Source organism: Gavia stellata, chromosome 9, assembly GCF_030936135.1.
Source record: "Gavia stellata isolate bGavSte3 chromosome 9, bGavSte3.hap2, whole genome shotgun sequence".
Classification (NCBI taxonomy): Eukaryota; Metazoa; Chordata; class Aves; order Gaviiformes; family Gaviidae; genus Gavia; species Gavia stellata.
The window spans coordinates 37,339,860-37,362,677 of record NC_082602.1 but is presented as its reverse complement, the minus strand read 5'-3'; the positions used below and the strand labels follow the sequence as shown (position 1 = coordinate 37,362,677).

Genomic DNA, 22,818 nt, shown 5'->3' with positions numbered 1-22,818 from the left:
TTACCCTTGGTTAGATGAGGTGTGAAATGTGAAGCAGGCGAGAGCGCTTTGCAGGAGCCCTTCGAAGGTGACAAATGCAAATTTGAGCAATGCGGTGTTAGGGTCCCTGTTCTGACCAAAGGCTAGGGTAGGTGTCCAAGTATTTAGCAATTTACTAATGAAACACTAATTAAACTTCTGTTTTCTTCCTAAATCTATAAGCTACAGAAGTGAGCAGTATAAAGGTATACGTACATGCAAAGACACACACGTGCATTTGGAAAAGCAAGTGTAAGTGCAAATGGTAGAGAAATATGTATGTGAAACCACCATAATTTTATATGCCAAGAGAAAGCCGGGGGAAGATTCTTCTCGGAGGAAGCCAGAGAGTTCAACACCGTTCAAGCTGATCTACGGACCACTCGCAGGCAGCCATGGAAGAACCAAGCAAAGCAAGTCTGTTATCAAAAGGCTTAAAATAAACCTTGCAGGTGTCTGCAGCACTGGAAAAAAAAGCGAAGTTACAGCCTGACAAGTCGAAGAGACAGACAAGCACTGACCAAGCGCAGGAAGGCATCCCTGTTCACGTAAGACGACCTATAGAAACAGTAAGGAAAGCACCAGCAACTGGCCCGGCAGATGTATCCATTTGCAGATAATAAAAATTCCATGACTGTATCCCCTCTATGCCTAGAGGATTTCTCTCCCACAGTATTTATAAGCAGGGGGACAGTGGATACAACAGAAGATGCTGCTGTCAATGTGATCTGAAGTAATATTGATTTCTTTAAATGCTGTCTACTGCTATAATCAAAGGTATTAAGTCTAAATAAAAGGAGCTAAACAGCAGAATATAAAATGTACTGACCTGGTACTAGTTACCTTAAGTATGGTCTGAAGCATCTTTTCACCTAACAGGAAACCTAATCAGTCTTCGTTTATCTTATTTTGCTGCTACACAAATCAGTAACAGCTTCCCTTAAATTTTAACTCAGGACAGGTCAGAGCCAGTGGAATGTCCCTGAGTAGTTAGGAGATGCTAGACAAAAACTCAAAACCTGCAGAGTCATGAGTATGTCAAAACTAAAGATGATCACACTTCTTTCCGCCAAGACATGCCATTCCATAAGCAAATAGAGGGCTTGGAGACTCCTATCGTGTCAATCCTAGCTAATTTCACAAATTTTTGGTGATGCTTTCTTTTGTAAGCATATGGGATAGTTGTAACTTATTGAGACTTTCCATATGGTACATTCCTGTTCTTCTAGCTATAAACAATCTGGGGCAGGGAGGGGCGGGGATCAAAGTAAATTTGGAAGTAAAGGAAACAGCAATTCTAGGTTCCTCACAATAAAACATAAAATATTTCTTTGTACCAGAGAAACTACAGGATTTTGAACTCAAAGGCACAGACGCCAGTTTTTAGTAGCTTTTCTTCAATGCTGCCTACCTGTTAGCGAGTGGACATTGCTAAAGGGCTTTGTGCTCCTGAGAATCACCAGAAGAAACTCTAAGTCAGACGTGGAAACCTGAAACTTCATGGGTATGAAGCTCTGATTTTCTTTATGATTAAAGCCGCTCCCTATTGCCTTCAGGCAGATCACAACCCAACACTTATTTTTAACAGGACTGGAATGAAAACTGCAAAGTCCGTTCACATGTATTTTTACAAAAATACTACCTGAATTTAAAAAAAAGTAAATAAAAACACACCCTTTGTTCTTATGAGTAAGCAGTTACAGTAAATGAAAGTATCTGCAGATAGGCACCAGCTGGAAGGCTCAACTATGTACTCATTCCACCTCCAATCACCTACATGTCGTATGTAAAACCAAGCAGAACTTAAGACATTTTTTGTTATTAAAAGACTCCAGAACTCAAGGATCTTTGTATCAACGTAATCGTAAGAGTGTGTGGCAGGTATGTAATAGGCATGGTATAGCGCTACCCTCTCCCCCTTCCATCAAATCCCCTTTTAGTCCTACAAACAGACTAGCTTTAACAAGTCATCAATTTTGAGCTGCATTTCTGTATTCTGGCGAGTTACTTCACTGACATGGAACCTGACAAATATTAAAATATAAGTTACAGGATTAAATAAGATTTTATTGTCACATTTAGCTGCTTTGTCAGAGATGTACATTTTGCAGATTTCTGTGCAGAATAAAAATAAAAACGGTAGTTGCCATCTTGTCAGTTCTGATTTCGACATACACGCATCTATAGCGCCTGAACCACAGGTGCTTGCAGATAGCCGGCCGTAACACCAGAGCAAGTCCTCCGTTAAATGGATTGCAACACTCGAAGACAAAATGCATCAAGTTAAGGCTAACGAGAATAATGTAAAATAGTTAAAAACCAGACCACTAGATGTTTAAAGGTGGAAAAACTCGCTAGAAGAGTGGCAATTTTAACATCTCATTTTTTCCAAAGTCATTTTGCTTAATTTAGTACAGGTAAGGAGAGGCTAATGAACAGACTTTTGCCTACACATACAATACATACTGCAATTTTAGCCTTTCGTCAATCCGATACATTTAAACTTGTAAGCGACTGCTTTGTTCTTCTGGGTGTCAACCAAAGAAGTGGTTATTCACACCTCAAAGTGATAAATGCTTAAGATGAGGTTATCTTAAAATGTGTATTTTCTCATTTACAGATCAGGGATAAAGTCCAATAATACAAATTTCTCAGTGGCACAATTTCACATATTTTGGGCAACGTTAGCATATAAGCAGTATTTAAATAAAAATAAGTGCATCCAAACATGAAATCCTCTAAATATACCACACTTCATTTATCCCAAATGGCAATTTTCTGACAAGCGCTGTAATTCAAATTAAAATAATCATTTACACATTTCACCCAGAGGAAAAGAGGTAATAAACCCAGGGGACTCTCCAAACACTCTTCTCCTACCCTATCCCCTATTTATTACATAAAATAACTCATCTAGTAGCGTAAATCCAATATTCAGATGCAAATAAAATGCAAGAAGCAGTCTCTGATGTTTGTAATTTGCAGACTCCAAAGTCCAATCACGATGGAATTTACTACTCCTGTCAGTCATTTACTCCTGTATGTGCACTTCGTATTTATGCTAAAATAACAAATGAGACAATAAATGAGGCTAGTGTGGCATAAAGTCATTGTAAACCCAGCGAAACCAGAATAATTATATTTATGACATTCATTTGGATGATTTACCAGTCATCCTAACCCTCCCCCCCCTTACAGAAAAAAAGGCAACCATCATTTTAAGTGATACACACATTCTGCTAGTAAAAAAAGTTGAAACAAACCCCTTCTCTGTTAAAAGAGCATGCCGATAGAAGAAGGTAGACCACATCTGTTCCAATCAGGCTTCTCAGAATTATCAAAATTTCTTTGCTTGCAAAGGCCAATTTGGCTTACCATAGAAAGCTATTCTGAAGGCGGCTGATATATTTATTCCCTTTCGAAAATTAAAATTCAAGGCATGATAGTGCAAGAGGTAAGTTTTGATTTGAGAACATTATTTGTAGACTAACTGTGCTTAGTTACTACATCCCAATTTATTGTCTTAAAGAAAATACGGCAACAAAAGCTACAAGATCTCCATAAATTTCATTTTGCCTAAATTTACCAGTACATCCATGAACCTCATCAGTATTAGTACAACTTGATTATCCTAATGATTCCATTATAAAACTTGCAAAATGTATCACAAGGTGAATAAACCATCTAGTGCAAGTCTTCTACATTTTGTGTGCACAGTAATCCTGTGTAGTTCATTTCCTCCAGGTTAAATCCCCAAAATCTCTCTGTAACAATTATGAAAAAACAGTGTCACGTGGATTTTTTCCCCCCCTATCAAATCTGAGAAGTTTGAGTGTTCCTGGAATCACCATCAGGATGTGCTGAAGGTCGTGAATCCCTCGTCTGTGAGTATTCACTGTCAGATGACTCCGTAGGTTCAAGCAAATTTTCATAATCACTGTCTTCTGATTCATCAACATTGTCACCAACCGCTCTTTGGGAAGATGGCATGGATGCTCCATTACCAGAATATTTCAATCCTGCATTTGTGGAAACATAACTGGAAGAACCTACTGCTTGAGGTCGAGGCATAAAAACATTGCTTTCTAGGAGACCATGACCAACAGTACTTTCTTGATTGGTTGCATTGAAATCGGAATATGGAGGGGGAGGATCAGAGACATCTGAATCTTCAAGTGTGCAGCCTTCCACAGCAAATCCAGTGTAGGACATTCGTGGAACAAACATAGGTTCCAAGTTATCTGCTGGCATTTGCCTGCTTAAAATTGCTTGCTGCATTCCTACAAAAGCAAAGAAACACTGGTGTACTTAATGCTTACTTGGCAATATGCTTTACATAACCTAGCTGTAACATACCACACCCACCCAGCCCCACGCTGCTCTCTTCTTTCTTTCTGGTGGTTATTATTAAATGTTCATCCCTGGCATTGCTTTCAAACCTCCAGCACTGGATCTTTTCCTCTCAGTCTCCACTACCCATCTTTGGCAATTCTGATTTCCGTATTGATTACTACATAAAAGACACTATCCCTAACCATCACGTCAAATCTTGCTTATTACTACATCCTACTCTTCGAGCTTGACAAAGAATATCTTCCCTAAATTTAGCAGGGCATCCACGAAACTCATCAGTATTAGCACAACTTGATCATCCTAGTGATTCCGTTTCAAAAACAAAATGCATCAGAAATAAACTAAGTGCAAGTGTGCTACATTTTTATGTGCACAGTCTTCCTGTAAACTTCATTTCCTCCAGTTTAAGTCCCCTAAAAACAGCTACAGGAAGTTCCCATAACCTGTTGCTCTTTCCACCTCATCTTCTCTCTGTATTTCTCTGTTCCTTCTCACATCAAAGAGTAGCTATGCTAGGGCTTACCATGCCTGCTCCTCTCCACCTATGTCTTATTCAGTACTGAAAGCTTGACTCATTTTTGATCACACCATAATCAGCTTCTACTGTTGATATTACATCTTAAAATCACACTTCCGTACTTTCTCTTACAATGCCCCTTGTGCTAGGGGACAATCTCATGAACACCAGCAAAGAAGTTACCTTGTCTTCTTCCCTCAAATTATTATTTTAAAAACTTTCCCTCCCAATGTCTGTGATTAGCCTAGCAGGCTGCTGAGACCACCATGTATCACGCTCACCTTCTGCTAGTCAAAACATCCATAATCACATGATATGTCATATTTAGATTGTTAACTAGCTAGCTGTGCAAGAACCATTTTTTGAACCTGTGTTTCTGTACCCCTAGCACAGTGATCCACAATCAGGGCCCTCGCACTGGTGTAGCACTGGTAAGGTATGTTGTTCACTGTACCTGCAGAAGTCGGACACAATCACTGAAATCTGTTCCCTATGAAAAGCCATACGTAACGGGTAAAACCACCACTGCCATGTTCTGACTTTTATTTAAGTAATTGTACAGTTAGACAGTTGCTATAAATAAATTTGTCCACTAAGGACAGGGTCTCTTCCCAATCCATGTGGTTTTAACAATCAAAGCAAGACTGAAAGCCACAGATACGTCTTGCCTTTAAGGATTTCACAGTGTCTCCACGTTTCATAATGAATAGACAGTAACATAAGCACTATGAGGATTAAAAAAAATAGCTGAAGAACTGGTTAAAGAACAATTACAATGGTTAACAGTCATATTGGAAAGATGCATCAAGATGAAGCTCCCACAGCTCTGTACCGGAACTATACTTGCATTAACAACCTAAATGATGGAATTTAATTAGCACATGCTTATTAAAATTACAGATGGTACTATGCTAGTAATAGCTGTAGATATAACAGAGTATTGGAACAGGAATTTGAAAGTGCTCTTAAATTATTTTCCAAATCATCTCATTTAAGGAAGACATGCACAGGAATAATGAACTGCACAAACTGCAAAATGAGGAACAGTTACATCCTTCTTCAGAAAAGAAGCACAGGTTTATTGTTGATTTATGTAAACTATAAATATCAACATGCATTAAGCATGCTCAGCTGTTGAGAAACATTATTTCAGTATGTACTGTAGTGGTTAAGACTACAACTGGAATACTATTATCTAATTTTGAACACCACAGTTTAAGGAATAGGGAAAAACTGGAGAAACTCTGCAAAAGAAAAGGACTCGTTAGAGGTCTAGATGTTGTGACTAAGATGAAAGACTGCAGTAACTGGGATAATTAGAGAAGGCTGAGGAAACAGTTTCAGTCTTCAATGGCGTGTAAGAGGCTGCTGTGGAAAGGTAAGCAGAAGGCAGCTTAAATTAGAGTAGTATACATTAGACATGAGGAAAAACTTCCTCACAGAAAGGTTTGTTAAGCACTGGGAGAGGCTTAAGTTTTCAGCTGGTTTCTAAATGGTTATTAACCTCTAAACATCTGTCAGAATTGACACCGGTATGTGTAAAGCTGCCTTGCAGCTAGGTGATAGACAAAATGGTATCAGCTCTACTTACTGTAACACCATACTTCTGGAAAAAGAAAAAAAAAAAAAAAAAAACCAAGGCTGAAGAGTCCCTTTAATCAAGTCAATGAGATATCGCTTCAGTAATAAAAAGAGCATATTCTCTCAAGTGGCTACATAACAGCACTCCATTTTTGGTCCACAATACGAGAACTGCGGTAGGAGATTTCCTGGCATCTGGGAAGTGCACAGCACTCACTATACCCTAGAACATGCTACTACATGTACAAGATTATTTCAGTGATCTGGCAAGTAAAGTCTCAACACTCTAGCACAGAAGTCAGTTAAAGTCATAACCTGTTAACCAAAAATAACAAGCTTCCACACAACACTACCGCAGGAATTTGAATCAAATGCTCCCTTTTCGTCCAGCTCAGAGAATGATTAACTGGAACATTTAACTCACTAAAAACAAGGAAATTCTCCCAATATTGAGACAGTGAGAGAACAGAAGGCCAGCTTCAGTATTTAGCTACTCGCATCTAAAAATATTGCAGAGATACAAGCTGCATGTTTTCTTGTTTCAGCCCTCTCACATGATTATCTGCTCTGGCATAAATTTTCAGGCCAGTATTTGCATCTCACTGGTAGTATCTAGAGGCTAGCACCGACTGCTCTTCCTCCTCCTCCCCTGTCTTTTGCCATATGGGCTGGGATCAGCTCCAGTCACACTAAATACCCATCTCTGCTTCTCGCTGGCTCGCGTAGTAGCAGTTCCCTGGCTGTTTCATCTACAGCCAAGCAGGAAACAGCAGTGACTCATACCACTTCCATCTTTCAAATGGTCTGTGGCTGATGCTGGCTCTTTACCTTATCTTTGAGGTTCAGAGAAGGAAGAACCTGGGCTGACAGATCAAACTTTGCTCTAAAATGCTCATGTGATAACAGTACCTTGCTGCCTGGAGAAAATAAAAATATCCAGTCATAGCAGCAGAGGGGCCTCTTGCACAGTTCAGGGTGTTAACCCAGCTAAGCCATCTTTCAGTCTCAGACATAGCTTTAGACAACAAGATACACAAGTAATAAAAAACATCTTGTAGCTAAAATTACAAAATTTGGTTATTCTTTATAACTTCAAAACATGGAAAAAGAGGCAGTGTTTGCTGAAATATGTAATTTGCTTATGATTTTTTTTTTAAAAAAAATATTCCTTCCCATTTGCCTATTCTCTGCTCCTACTCTCTACCTTCAGTCTTTCCTTCCGCTTACAAGTTAAATTAGATCAGCAACGTCTTCTTAGAAAGGTCCAGGCTCTTCACAAAACCAACCTACTGCTAAGCAAAAGTCTCCTGAAGCCACATTCAATTTGTAGGAAGGAGGGACTGTGTGGCAACCAGCCAAGTATGCTCACACAATAGGTCTCACTGACTCAGAAAATTATGGGGCAGGGGAAAAAAAAAAAAAAAAAAAAAAAAGAGATGAACATACACCTATTACTGGCTTTCCCCACCAGTCCTAAATACATACTATGAAAACTTGTACTATTAATACAGAATGCAGAACCAACCCTAAGAAAAACATGGATTTTTAATGAGACTTATTTGCACCATGGAAACTTAAACCCAATCAACTTGATACTAATATAGGTCTTCAAAACACAGAAGTATAATTTCTGCATTCAGAGCTTCACTAGAAAGAGAACACTGTCATGCTTGTATTGCCTTGAATAAATCAAATTACCTGATTCAGCTTCCCCCAAAATGAATCCCCCCAACACAATGCAAGAAGGACAATATTTCAGTAGCTTCATGGAATTAAAACTAATACAGATTGAAATTCATATCAATGATGATATGGTACTTGAAATAGGTAGGCAAATGCCAACAATATTCTGCACTTAAGTAGTTTCTTCCACCTTCTAGCAGGTACTCCTGAAGATAGGAATGACTTCAAAATGGACTTTTGGGAAGATTTAGTTCAACACTGAAAAGTGGTATTTCAATGCTAATCATGTTCACCACTAAGTCAGCAAATAATGCAAAAAAAGCTGACTAAATTAGGATTCAGTAACTATGAAGTGGGAGAGGAGGATAAAAAGGTAGATGGTCTCCTCTAAATCAGTGGTGAAAAACCCAATACATCCACTAAAATCTACAAGGTCAAAAATCATCTAGACAACACTTCAGATGATCTACATCAACGTTCATCACTTAAGCACTCTTTTTCCTCCACCCAGTTTGTCTAGTGTCCAGTAATACAACTGAACTCTAACTTAATTGGTGCTGGGCTTGTATTTGGGGCTAGGGTTGGGGAGTGGGAAAGGGAATAAAGATTTCAAAAAAACATTGATAGCTACTGGCCTGTAAACACAGCAGCCTGTTTCTGTGCAATACTTCAAATGGAATCTCTCCAGTGTTTAGATTTGCTTTTTCCATTCCTGGCTTTGCTCCACTTTTTCTTTCCTACAACCTATTTTCTCCTGTGTTATTTCCAGAATTTACTTTCTCGTTCTTTCTCTACAGCTTTGTCTCTCTCCTATGTTTTAAGTTTGCTAACATTGGATGACTCCTACAGAAATATTTGCAGTACACATACTTTCACAGTTCAGGTATGATTCACTGTGAATCCATCATATACCCTTCCCAATGTGATCTTTTTCTTTTGCTATGAGCTATCAGGAGTACAACTCAAAATAACTCCACAAAACGTTTTGTCCTTACAGAACTTGCTTCCGAAACAAAAAAAAAAAAAATAAAAGGCAACTTACTTATTTCTTGTTCTTTTTCATTTTTCTTTTGTGCGATTTGCCTTTTTAACTTGTTTACATCAGCTTGAAAAGATTCAACAACACGTTCACTTTTTTCTACATCTATACACACTGCCTAGGAGAAAAACATAAGATACGCTAAGATTTTGAAAAAACACATGAAAGACTTTCATGACAACATTAATAAAGCTACTACCAGACAAGAGGCCATCAAAAGCACAAAACTAAGAGCAGGAGTTAACTATAACAGAGCATAATATTCAACCTGAAGATCATTTTCTTTACTGGCTGTTGCCAATTCCCAACTGCTGCATGATAGGAAAAGTATTTCCAAATAATTCATTGTTACAGGAAGATTTGTAGTAAGATCCACAGTTAGTTCTTCCTACTCGGTGGAGGAGACTTGACTTTTGAATACACAGTTAGCACAATAATGATAATATAGGATCTAAGTTTAAAAACAGTTCTGGATAATATTGATTTCTTTTTTTAATCTAAACATGTTATACTAGATATTGTTTACTTCTTCAGAAAATAAGTATTGGTCATGATCATTAAACATGATCAGTTTTGAAGAGTACACAGCTCTAAAAGCACTGATGAGTCTTAAATAGTAAGTCACTAGCCATTTACGGTATCGTCTCCAAAAGGTTACTATTAGTGGTCTTACCTACAGAGTTGAAAAACATCAACTATGCTTTCAGTTCTATATCTAATTTTTAGAAGTTTGTGAAGTTTAAATCCTCCCCTCCCAACTAATTGGCAAATAATGCAAATACACGTCTCAGCTGCTTTACCAGTAAACTTATTTCCAGTCCTGTAACATTCTCGGTGAAACAGTCACTTTAAAGACAGAAGTTCCTCAAGTTAGCTAACACCTAAGTTACTTTTAAGCTCTGTAAACAATGTACAGCAGCATGATTCACACGGTGAAATACAACAAACTCATAGTTCTAACAGGTAGGAAGACAACTCCCTGATGATGTTACATTTTCCATCTTGCCAGACACTAATTCAAACAACAGCAAGAGCACAAAAGGACATATGCACTCTTGGCAAAAACAGCGTTACAGAATAACACCATTAGCTAATGGGACAGACCTCTGAAAATAAAAATTTTCATGTCTCCTGAAGCAGACAGGAAAGCTGTCTGCCTTCTCCTTGTGAGCTACCCACTTTACAAGGCAGGTTAGAAAGTAGAAACTTTCACCAAGTGGTAGTAGTTCTGTGCAAGCAGGGTCAGGGGATGGTTGGAGCAATTACTGCCTTGTTCTCTGCTATAGGTGCCAAGCAGCAAAGCTAAGCTGGAGCAGAGACACAAATCCCTCCAGGGCAGATGTAAGGGAAAAGCCTGGAAATAAGCTGTGACTACAGCACAATTAGCAGATGCGCGTGCTCCTGAGGCAGCACAGCTACGCTGCTGTTCACACAGGACAAGCTGTGAATTGACAAGCTTACATTTAGCAGATTTGACACTCAAGGCACTTTCAGATGCTTTGCCACATTTGGAGCAGGATTCACTCATGCTCCGCACAAAACATTCACAAGTTTTAACTAACAGATGGAGCTCTTTGCTGCACACTACATACCAAGAGCCAGGAGTCATTTTTAAACTCACACAGGCAAGCCTTTAAACCTGTGCAAATCCCCATAACCTTCAGCAAGGCTTTTCTTCAACGCGAACTCTTAAAAATAGCTAACATCTACCAGAAATCACTAAGCATTAAATCATTTGTATATTTGTATCAACCACTTTTACAGCAGCCACTGCAAATGCAGATGTTAAATAGAGACTGGCACGTTTTGTTATTAAAGTCAGACTTCTTTTCCCACAGTTCATGATAAATTGTTTATTAGCGCTAAAAAAAAAAAAATCTCTATCTCCACTCCTGGTTTAACTAAAGGACAAACAAAAGATGCCACATACATACTGACCAATATTAAGTAAAGGAAGTTACCTGTACTTTTTCCTGAAGTGCATTATAAACCTGATATATAGCCCTGATGTCCTTCATCACTCCATCTTTGTCAAAAAAATCAGTACTAAAAAAAAAAAGAAAAGCAGAAGTATTAGTTAGAAAACACAACACAAATTTCTACCTTATGCTGTCTTTGAATTGCTGTTAGGCAGTCTCTCACTACATTTCTAAAATGTCTTTTATTTTATATTGCTAAAAGCATACCATACTCTCAAGAATGGAAATTTGGACAGCAGCATATTGAATACCAAAATTCCTTCTGGAACAATGAAGTCCCATTTGAACGAGATTAAACTTGTGCAGAAACCTTTAAGCTTGTATAATTTCGTTGTTAACAGTCAGAAGAGCTACTTTGCATTTAGAGCATTTAATTAAAATTACTTAAGAAAAACAGTAAGACTTCAAATCTTCCAAGTCAGAGTTCAAGTTTTAAATCAAGCTTGCACACAGAATTCCTTGGGGGGGTGGGAGGTGGGTGGAAATCAAGTAAGAAACTTCCAGCCAGAAGGCCCACAGCACCAACTGGTCATACCAACTCTACTTTTCTGATTAGTGCACCAAGTCCCCTTTGTTCTTCTGAAAGATTCAATTCTAAGCAGCAAAAAAGCGCACTAGGGACTGACCATTCTCCTCCAGAACTAATTTTTTCCTGCTTTAAATGCATATTTGTAGCATCCTTTGGAAGGTACAGAGCATAGAGCTTGGTGACTATACTTCCTTTGCAAAGGAAAAATCCTTACCCGTGTTCCTTAATAACTTTGGCATAATTCTGAGAAGTATTTGGCACTGAAGAAACTTTGTATTCCTGTTGACTAGTGTTGCCTAGATTAGGAATAGTAAGGGACACCCTTTGATTATACCTGTAGAGAAAGTTTAGAAAGACTTCTTAATACATATTCAAAAGATTATTTACAATAGCCTTGCTATTATCCCATCTCTCCAATGATCACAACTCATCTAATTTTAAAGCTTCTGCATTAGGTTTATTATAAAAGCTGCTAAATATGAGAAGTCGTGCTCAAAATAAATGCATAATCAAAAACTCCCTTGGGGTGGACCTACCTCCGTACCTCTTAGAACCTTTTAATCGTGCATTCAAACTACCACAGATACAAGGGTGAAGCTACATTCAGGTCGATTATGAGAAACACGGTACTGACATCTGATTTCTTTTAAAATATTTTTTGTTGTTGTCTGAAGATTTAAAGACTAAAAAGAACTTTTGCTCACCCCAAAACTTTAATTTATAAATTACTTGCACAGAAAAAACCCCAACCTGTCATCACTAACAATTGTACGCCAAGACATCATTTGACAAACACAAAGCCTTCTTTACATGTAATCGTACGAACTTCAAAATAGTTTAGAGTATAAAGAACAGCACTAAGAAGCAGAACAGAAAATAAAGATTGGTTCATATAGAGAGATTGCTTACCTTCGGTTTGGTCTAAAAAGCACATATTCTAAAGCATGTGTTGAGTTATTTGCAGTGGAAATGAAGCTGAAGAGAAGGAAGACAAGATCAGGCACTCCAAGAATGTGTGTCAGCTGTTTATGAATGATGTGCTCTCTATATGACATTTGCTGCTGAGTGTTTCTCCTAAATCTGTACCATCCAATAACGTTCTGTAATCAAAGTATATCAGAAAAAAACAATGTATTAACTGAGAGATGCAGATTTACCTTCTGATAATAAAGTTACTAAAAGTGTGGTATCTTGTGAATTAGCTGATAGCTTTATTACAACAAAATTGGACTGAATTACTAGAGGTTGCACCTATTAAATAACCCGAAACAAGTGACATCCTGTTGCAACACGACTATTAACTGCTCAACCTTATTGTGCTATAAATACCTGTATGTCCTCAGTGGCACTCAAGATCCCACTTCTAATATACTTCAATTGTTTAATTTTAGCAACAAACCTTGGAGCATCTTCAAATTATTAGACTTGAGCTGTTTTCAAAGACAGCAGACATGGGTTTTCTTTACCCTAAAAATTTCAATTGCCTATTCCCTTGTATTGATTTGTAAGACACTTCCAGTGCTTCACAAACATATTTGCAAATTCATGTCTGTTCATGAGACATCTGGGACTAATCTGCTGTGTACAACAATAAAATTATCTCGTTGTGTACTGAACTGTGAAAGATTTGTACCCACATCAGATAATACCCCTTCTAATTCAATTATTATTTTGAATAAAACATGCTTTAAACTCCTTTACTTCCCGTAAACTAACATTAAATTTAAGAGATTAATGAAAAAGGACACATCATTAACAATTTGGTTTAGGAAGAGTCCCAGGAATAGGCACTATCATGTAGTGATGCATTAAGACTGCATGTATATATTCAGTGGAGCATGGCATATTCTACATATTAAACAACACGACTCCCGTGTTAAATAAAAAAAATTGGAAGCACTGTTTTTAACTTTTTATAGTAGATCTGTACAATTACTTAGTCTGAATGTAATAAAGTGTGCTTAGTTTGCTAACAAAAGAGAACACAAGACTGTCTTGGTTCCCAGAGAGCAGTATTTCTTTCTTTTTTGACATTATGACAATTAATGTCATTACATCTGTGGTGCTTTACTCACATGATGCTTGCAAGTTTTAATTTCTCCAGTTCTGTCTGCTTTCTCACCACAGACAATGCATCTTGCCTGAGTTTCCCTGCAAAGTAGGTTCTAACGAAATAAAACTCAACTGACAACTACCGGGAGACAAACATTTTTTAATTATGTTTTTTGCCTTGTCTCCTGAAGGGGAACTTAATACACTCTGTAGTGTTCTAGAGTAGAGTTACAGAATTCAGGATCTGAGACTGGAAACTCTCTCCATCATGAGCATAAAGATGTACATGTCTGTATGCATAAATATACACACAAAACACCTATGTACTCAGCATAAATACATTAGTATATACAGAGGAGTTTATTCTGAGAGCATTTGCTGGAAGAAACAGACAAGAAACAAGCATTACAATCATCAGTGTTGCAGAAGTTGCACAGATTTAGGACTCGCTTCCCTAAAGATCCCCCCTCCCTCTAAGCCTTGCCTGTAAGCAAAAGTCAGTTCAGGTGCCTAAGGCGAACAGAAAGTAAAGACTGCAAATTCAATTAGCAATTGAGCAAGTGTCATCACACACTTTGCATAAGTGACCAATTCACACAGCAGGCATTCTTACTCAAAGCAGTGAAAGTTACACTTGAGTCACCTGTAGAAGACAGAAATCCCAAAAGCCCAACAGGCCATGCCTTGACAGTCAGCTCTGCTACTAGTGAAATGCATCCAGCAGTGCTACAAGCAGCTGGAGCGACATCGGTTTGCTGCTGCTTTGTAAAAATAAGTCAAACAAGAAAAAAAGGTCTTGTTTTAACCACCCCTACACCTTGTACTAGCTCTGGCACTAACCAGACCTCGTGAGCCAAATTCATGTACTAGTGATGCTTTCCTCCTAGGTCTAACAAGGTCCACAGTTGCCACAAATTGAACCCCGCAAGTCAGTCATCCGTCTTTTTGCCAGAGCAAGCTGACTGGTGGATTCACTTCACTACATAAGGAACCACACCTTCAGCTCTGTTCTTTGATGTATCAGCTCATGAGAACTTCTGAATCAATTATTCGATAATTGGAAAGATGGTGCACTACAAGTATGGAATGAGATGGAAACACTGAAAAAAGGTTTGACTCTTCTCCAGATGACTACTAAAATTTAATCTTCCGAATACTAGTTGTGCTACTAACAACATACACGTGACATAAAGCTACGACAACATCTGACATAAACTGGAAAAACTGCTCTATCAGTTAAAACTGACAGTGCAAAAATTGCAATTACAAGGCTATATCATTACAACTCTTTTAAATTAACTTTTCAGAACAGATTTTCAGATCAGTTATATTTTTGCTGGTTTCAGCAGCAAAATTTTTATGCTATGTGTTTAGCTCAGAAATTTGAGTGGGTTAATACTAGCCCTTCACTTTTGGAGACCTAAACTTAAATCCTTTGCGTTTCTTCAAGGAATTTAGACATTGCCCCCAATTTAACCTAAGTACCACAAATCCACCAGCTTCTGAGCAGGATAAGCCTTGGGTCAAAACAAACCATCAGATTTGTGAATGAAAATATTTCTTCTAGTTAACTACCTTTTTTTGTTTGTTTTCCAAACCCGCTCTTTCTAATTATAGGCTCTAACAACTACAACAGGAGGAAAAGATAGAAAACTTACTTTTCTTCGGTCTTTAAGAATCCTGTCCAAACTCTCCTCATTAACCTTGCCTGCATAGTCATAGAAGCTTGAACCAAAAAGGAAGAGAGAAAGGTAGGTACACAGTTTACACACATACATTATACATGAAAATAAATAATTTATACTTTTGAGTGAGTGTTCTTCAAATAGATGGCATTCTATACATTACAAAGCAACTTCTATAGTTTTACCTTTACCAACATAGGTCAGTACTCACACCACCTACTTAAGATATCCAACTAGGGTGCTATACAGAGCAGTTAGAAGCCTAGGTTGACTGCACAGCTCATAGACAGATGCAGTTGCTCACAGAGGAAGATGAAGAGCATTTAAGTTAGATGCATAAGACTAGCTGGTGTGAAAACTCTAACCCCTTTTAAACCACTAGTAATGAAATACAAGATGCCTGTAATTACTAGTTTTAAAATGCTTTCATTGCACACCTTAGTTTGATGCCTAGTATTTCACTGCCAGCCCCTACAACAAGAGGTACGTACATAAATGGACTGTGTAATTTTATTTGGACCAGCATTCTGTAAAACCCTGCTTTGATAATAAGAGGCCTACCTGCCAAAGAAGAAAGGAAAGCAGGGCCATTTTACATGCAACTAAAAGTCAATTTCTTGAGCTCCAGTCCTGCAATTAGACTCATATGATCGGACCCTTGAAGCCAGAACAGTTATATTGAGGTTAGCAAGAATCCAAAGTATCATGGTCTTTCCATATGGCTCTGCTTAACAGAACTGAGGCCCAAACCCTGACAGGTTGTTATTCTGAGGACATGACAGATGTAAGAATTTATAAATTCTTTCGACACAGACAGGTTTATAAATTCAAGTAGATCACACTTCATGACAAAAGGAAAAACATTTGAAAATAGATTCCTCCTTGACTTACCTGCCAAGTCCTTAGCCTCTTTCAAGAGCTGATATCACTAACACCTAAAGCAGTGCAGGAAAACACTCTGTTTTAGAGGTCTATGATCTCAGCTCTTGTGTGTGTGAATAAAAAAAAACCACAACAGAAAATCCTGAGCTCAGTACTTGGCTGGTAAATAAGGGCGGAAATAAAATTTGCTTCAAGATGCAAGTTATTGTGAATATTAGGACTACAACTCATTACTAATTTGAGTTACTACATAGTATTTGCATAATCTTTTCAATTCATGTTCACAATAATTATACATTCTTTTAAGTAGCAGATATCCAATTCTTTCTCTTGCTTTATAAGAACTTGCTCATCTTATGGGATGAGTAACTAGCACGTAACGAAACACCTTCATTTGAAAACTGCACAGACAGTGAAATCGGTCCTTTTAAAATCCTTGCTTCTTATTCAGTTCCCACATGTTGGTAAAAGCACTGGAACCAAGCCTGTTATACTCAACATCAGCAGTGTCAGCTTACAAGAATCGAGAGTGAATGAGCGATAGGCCTCCTCAGACTGGCTACACTTAAGTCAAAAGGATAAGGTAGAATGCCCCAAAATCAGCATCTGCTACAGCTAACGGAACAGAGAAACCAACAGCATGCTCTGGTACTGATAAAGGCTATATGAGCTGTGAGAGTTTCCTCTGTGCTCTGAAGTAAATAAATTCATCAGTTTTGTTGTGCAGAAAGCATGCAGTGGAATACAGACTTCTTCCCCCTCCTCCATCTGCTTGGTTACTAACAACCAATTTCTTGACTAGGGAGAGGCAGCAAACGTGATCGGTTTTGATATGTGCTGCACAAAGCATCACTAGGAATCAGAAAGAGTCTACTAGACACTGAGATATTATCTTGACATGTAGAGTCTGTAGCATTTAAATCACTGGGTTAAGAGTACCCTCTCTGTAATGATCAGATAGCAAATGACAGACTGCAGCTTTTCTTTCTAATGTAACTAATGTCAATCATAATATCTAAGGTACTGTGTCTTCTTAATTGGCTGGAAATCTCAAGACAAGAGGAGATTAATTGGGAATTCCTTCTAAAAAGAATTTCTAGACAGCAATTTAGAAACCATCACTGTATAACAAGTGAAGACTATAGAGAAAAGCTACATATAAATAGATGGAAGCTGCTAAATAGAATATATTAGACCTATATTTAATTTAAATTCTGGAGTACAGGAGATCAGAAGGCAAAAAAACCTAGTAAGCTGAAAGTTTCAGAATAGTTGGTGCAAGTCAGTACGACTAACTACAAAACAACTTGTTAATCCAGCAAGTTACTAAGGTTAGGGCACACAAGTCGTCCTGTGACCCACCAGCTCCAAGCAGAGCTAACCTAAGACTACAATGTTTTGACATTCCTCCTAATTATCAGAGTGATATGATTTGTCTGACTGCTATCCCTCCTCCACTACACAAGGTGCAAATTCAAAGAGATAGAGAAATAAGCCTAGCTACCTCAGCACCCTTTCTAACCTAAGGTAAGTGCTACTAAAACTGTAAACTCATACTTTCATTGTCATGGCTGGTGCCATTCACACATATTCTTTAAATATCATCAGACAAGCAAACAATGCAAATGTTGGTAGGTACATTTGAAACGCTAATATATTTCAGTGAGCTACCTATTTTTATATTCTGCAGCCAACACAGGAAGACAACAGAAAATGCTTACCTAAAGAGTTTTGAACAAGGCTCATGGTTATGGATTTCTGCAACAACAAACAAACAAACAAAAAAGAGACATATGTCCAACTGCTCAAGGTAAAGAGAAATTACAGTGGCATATCTTGCATAAACTTTCCACATCACAGCTACTGAGCAAATAAACATTTGTGTCAGACCACACACTGCCCTTAATGTCTCAACATCACCTGATGACACAGCGCCATAACCGGAAAACTAGCTTCTCTTCCTGATCTGCCATTTTACAGAGGGAAATATTTTAACAATAAGCAAGACATACACTTGCTCAGATACACACAGATATAGCTGAGCCCCAAATACACACTTTTGATACTATTTTATAGTTGTAACCTCCTCACAAAGGCAATTATTTTTTTTTCTTTTTCATACACCTTTCCACAACAGTTTGCTTGCATTCATATATACTGTTTATTACAGCAGCAATGAATAAAAAAAAGGGATGGGGAGAGGAATCACTGAAATGTTATACATTGGACTATTTAACCAGGCAAGGCAAATGGAATCTATGACGAGAAAAGGGGTTAAACGCCACTCCAAAATGGTTAGCTGCAATTTATAATTCTGTTATATAAAGTATTAAAAAGTCACAGCAGTATTTTTTTTCCATTGAAGAGGCTGTAATAAATGCTAAGACGCTTATTTAAGCAGCAAAGGTTGTAACATGTCAGTAATCTCAGAGAAGAGCGAGAAAAGAGCAAAAATCCCATTCACATTATCTCTCTAACACCAAGCACCATTTAGTTTTTTGCAGCGTTTAGTACTTCTTTAAAGTTCTCCTCTACTCCGACTTTTTACCAAATACAGTTTATCATTTATTCACATTATTATACCTTGATCACATAACTTTTGTCTGAAACTGTATTTGCTCAGACTGAACAGCACTTATGTAGCAATAGTATGTCAAGCTCCTATATTAGCTGGAGTGTTTAGCAACAACTTTGTTTAGACTCTTCCTTCCTGGAGAGTGACTCACCACCTGCTGTTCTGAAAGTCACAGGCTGCCTATGATTGCAGCCTCAGCAGAGTCAGAATCAGATCATAATTCCCAAGAACAACAGACTACACACATTAGCATCTCAGCATATTTAGCCGCTATCAAAACAAGGCCCTGAACATCCATGGCAGGCGTACTGCCTGAGAAACCGTACATTTTCACTAGCAAGAACTGCTTGTGATGCTGCTGTTAGTTACTTTACTTGGAATACATCTGGACTTCCTTTATTTGGAATTGTTTAAAAGCGTATCAACACCATATTTTTACACTGGCATACAGGAATTTGTGGAAGCAATTTGCTAAAAGTCAGTAAGTTTAATTATTCCAGCTTAGACCAATTCCTTCCAGCAAATATATTGATTACAACTACTGAGAATACATACTTGATTCCCGTGTTACTGTGTTGCTACGTGGACCTTGACTTTTGAAAAACAGGAAGCAACAAGCCTACTGCTCAGAACGCATGAAGCAGCCATCATTCTAAATTTGAGTTTTATACATTGACTTACTGTATCTATAGATATATGTACTATATATACACACTTTATCTACTCAAACACCACCATTAAGCTTTGAGACAGCAGACACGTAAGAATGCTAAAACTCATCTGTGACAACAGTGCCACAAAACTGTCAATCTCAGTTCATGAGTTGAATTGGGAGTTCAACAGTTAATGTCGATGAATAAATCTTGAAGTAAAGATTTGGTAAACAAAAAAACAAACCAGAAGATCTCCAGGGGTGGGTAATTTCCCTTTTCAGAAAATAACTGTAACCAAAAATGTGACAAAAGAGTCAAAAAGGGGATAATTTTTAACACCACAAACACTTGGTTTATGAAACCACGCTGAGGCTGCAGTTGGTGACGTTACTGTATTACACTGTCAACAATAACTAAGATCGGTTATCACTGAATAGTCGTGTCTAGTTTTGTCTTAACAGACATAGCTATCAGCTGCCTTCCTTCATACAATACTTCGATAGTGATTACATACACACACAAAAAATCCTATGCCTTCGTTTTCTGTAACTTAGCTCAATTAATTAATTGTAATTAATTGACACTTCACACAGCCAATGTATCACCCATGTTTCCTTAGGAACAACCGGAACAGGAAACTACTTAACCTTCTGGATTCTTGTACACACAACCATCACTACTTTAAGGTGGCAAGTATCCTGAGAAGCAACGTTAACATAATACACACTTTCACAAATCATTAGTTCTGTATCAGAATTAACATTTGAGAGTCAATTGCAAGATGTTTGCATATTAGCTAAGCTTTACGCAGACCCTGCTGTGTTATCTGGAATCAGATCCACAAAGCCAGGTATGTGCACATTCGGGTTTTTAAAGAAGTTTTAGATGTATTTTAACATCAGGTTATATATATGTAAACAAAAAAGACATTTTCTTTCAAGGGTTTCCTATTTTCTATAAGCCACAGAGCTAAAAATCACGCAACAGCTACTCACTCATGCATGAAAGATTTACTTCAACCAACAACACTTAACAGCAAGATCTTACATCTTCTTTCCCTTTTCACAACAACAAATCAGCTGTACAATCCTTGTGCTTATCAATAAAGTAAATTGTTTGACAAATATTCCTTGGCAAATCTTGCTGTGACAGTTTATGATGTCATCAGCTACCATCCACCCATCCAAACCCTCTACTGGAAATTTGCCCCCTTTCAGTATTAGTAAACCAAGCAATGCATTTATTTTATTTTGAGCCCATGCTTCTATTTAGGCAACCGCACCAAGGAGGAAACTCCCTGCAGGACCAAAAGCCAAATAAGTAATTTCTCCATCATGAAACAGAGATAGATGTCTTCAATGAACGATCTTTTCTCCACAAAAAAAGATGCACAAAACCCCCGTATCTAGCAAAGGACTGTTTTCTTTCCTCACATCTCAACCACAAACACACAAATACTGTAGCAAATGCTATTCTGAAAGACTGGAATGTCTTGTGCTGGTCTCACAAGTGAAGTAATTCTTACTGAATTATTGTACTGACAATTGAAAAACTGAACAGTGCTTCTTTCAGAATATCTCAAAGTTCAGTTACTTACCAATCACTTGTAGAAATTCAGTGTTGCTGATCTGTGAATCACTAATGCTAAAGGTCTCTTCTTGTCTCACCTCTCCTAGCAGAAATCCTTCCTACAATTTTAAAGGAAAAAAAAAAAAGACTAAAAATAGAAAAAAACCCACTATATACAGCCATTTACTGAAACTTTCTCAGAATTAAATGGAAGAATTAAAACAAAGATTTAGTTTGAAATCTGAGCTGCAGTAGGTATAACCCATCCTTAGGTTTACCAAGGCTGATTTTCTTATTTAACAACATCCTTTCACAATGCTATAGGAACAGGTTGTCCAAAAATAGTATTCTACCAAAAGCTTCCGTAGGTAACGTACAACTTACATAAGACAAACCCAGATTACGTAAAGGAGCGCTCTGTCTCCAGTCCCAGCTACGCAGGCACACCGTGGATGAGGAGGCCCAAGCATGGCGCACCGCACCACTGCTGCTCTGTTCCTTCAAAGCTAAGGGGAAGTGGAGTTTACATCTGCAGAGGCTTACTCAAATTTACATACGGAGATTGGGCTGGAGCCTGAACAATACCAGGGAGCACAAAACTCAGAAAGTAACTTAAAGTCATCTTTTACTCTCCATCCCCACCCAAAATTAAGAAGGAGGATACACGGGAATCGGGTGCTTTTGGCATAAGCACTGGAACGGCGGTGCATGGTTTCCAGGTGCGGAGATAAGGGACAAGCTCAGACTAGGAGTTTGTCAACAGAACAGAGGGATTTAGAAACACCCCGGTTCTGCACTGTAACCGGGGTTAGGCACCGGTGCTGGAAAACCAGCGTTACTGCAACGCGCACGCAAACACAGGCAGCTTTTACATCCGCGTTTGCTGCCTACAGCCGATTTCCTGCAGGCCACGGGGACCCCGCAGCGGCGGGGTGCAGCCCCCGGCGCCCCACGTCCAGCCCGGCCCACCCCAGACGCGCAGGGCGGCCGACGGCGCCGCCAGCAGCGGGACCCAGCGGCTCTGCAAGCCACCCCCTCCCAGGCCGGGACCGGGCGGCACCCTGCGGCCGCCTCTGCCGGCGAGAGGCACCTCAGTGTCGCCGGCAGATGCCAAGCGGGGCCGCTACCGCCGGCCGTTACCCGCCGCCGGGGCCCGACCGGCGGCGGCGCGGGCCAGCGGCACCGCTGCGGCGGCCCAGCCCGGCCGCTGCTCGGGGAGGGGGGCGAGCCCCGGAACCCGAGAGACGCCCCGCCTCGCCGCGCCGGGAGGCGGCGGCCCCAGGCACCTACGTGGTCGGCGCTGCTATTGGCGCTGTAGTAGCAGACGGAACTGAACGTGTAGCCCGAGATGGAAGCCGCCATGATGGAGACCACCGCCGCCGCCGCCGAGCCCACAAGTCACTGCGCACGCGCGGCCCGCCCACTTCCGGCAGCGGCGCGGGGGCTCCTGGGAAGTGTAGTCCCGTCCCACAGCGGGGTCCGGGCCGGGTCGCTGCCCCTCGGGAGGGGCACCGGCGCCGTCGCGGGCCGGTGGCGGGGCCGGGGCACAGCTCCATGCGGCAGGGAGCGAGCTGCGCTGTTTGGGCCGGGCGCTGCGGCCTCCTGCCGGGTGGGCCGGCTGGCCACCCTTCAGCCGAGCCGAGCCGAGCCCCGCGGCGGGATGCGCGCCCAGTGCCGGTGGGCCTGCGGGCGGCAGCGGGGAG

The 22,818-nt window shown here is 39.5% G+C and overlaps 1 protein-coding gene across 1 annotated transcript; it reads right to left on the bottom strand.

The window, feature by feature from the left end:
- Positions 1 to 2,168: 2,168 nt before the first annotated feature.
- ABRAXAS2 (abraxas 2, BRISC complex subunit) lies at positions 2,169 to 22,480 on the bottom strand. Its single transcript, XM_059821142.1, has 9 exons — positions 22,406 to 22,480; positions 21,144 to 21,234; positions 18,040 to 18,076; positions 15,410 to 15,476; positions 12,609 to 12,799; positions 11,914 to 12,033; positions 11,153 to 11,237; positions 9,195 to 9,309; positions 2,169 to 4,298 (listed from the first exon to the last, which is right to left on the bottom strand). The coding sequence occupies exons 1-9, from the start codon at positions 22,475 to 22,477 to the stop codon at positions 3,832 to 3,834; spliced, it is 1,245 nt and encodes a 414-aa protein (XP_059677125.1). The 5' UTR covers positions 22,478 to 22,480; the 3' UTR covers positions 2,169 to 3,831.
- Between the last annotated feature and the right edge of the window lie 338 nt (positions 22,481 to 22,818).

What these genes read in the sequence shown, in the direction of transcription:
- ABRAXAS2 (XM_059821142.1), bottom strand. Translation starts at nt 22,477, where the DNA reads ATGGCGGCTTCCATCTCGGGCTACACGTTCAGTTCCGTCTGCTACTAC. An exon ending in AAAGTTATTAAGGAACACGG is followed by an intron (nt 11,238 to 11,913) that starts GTAAGGATTTTT and finishes TTTTTTTTTTAG; the next exon opens with TACTGATTTTTTTGACAAAG. An exon ending in CACTTCAGGAAAAAGTACAG is followed by an intron (nt 9,310 to 11,152) that starts GTAACTTCCTTT and finishes TTTTTCTCCTAG; the next exon opens with GCAGTGTGTATAGATGTAGA.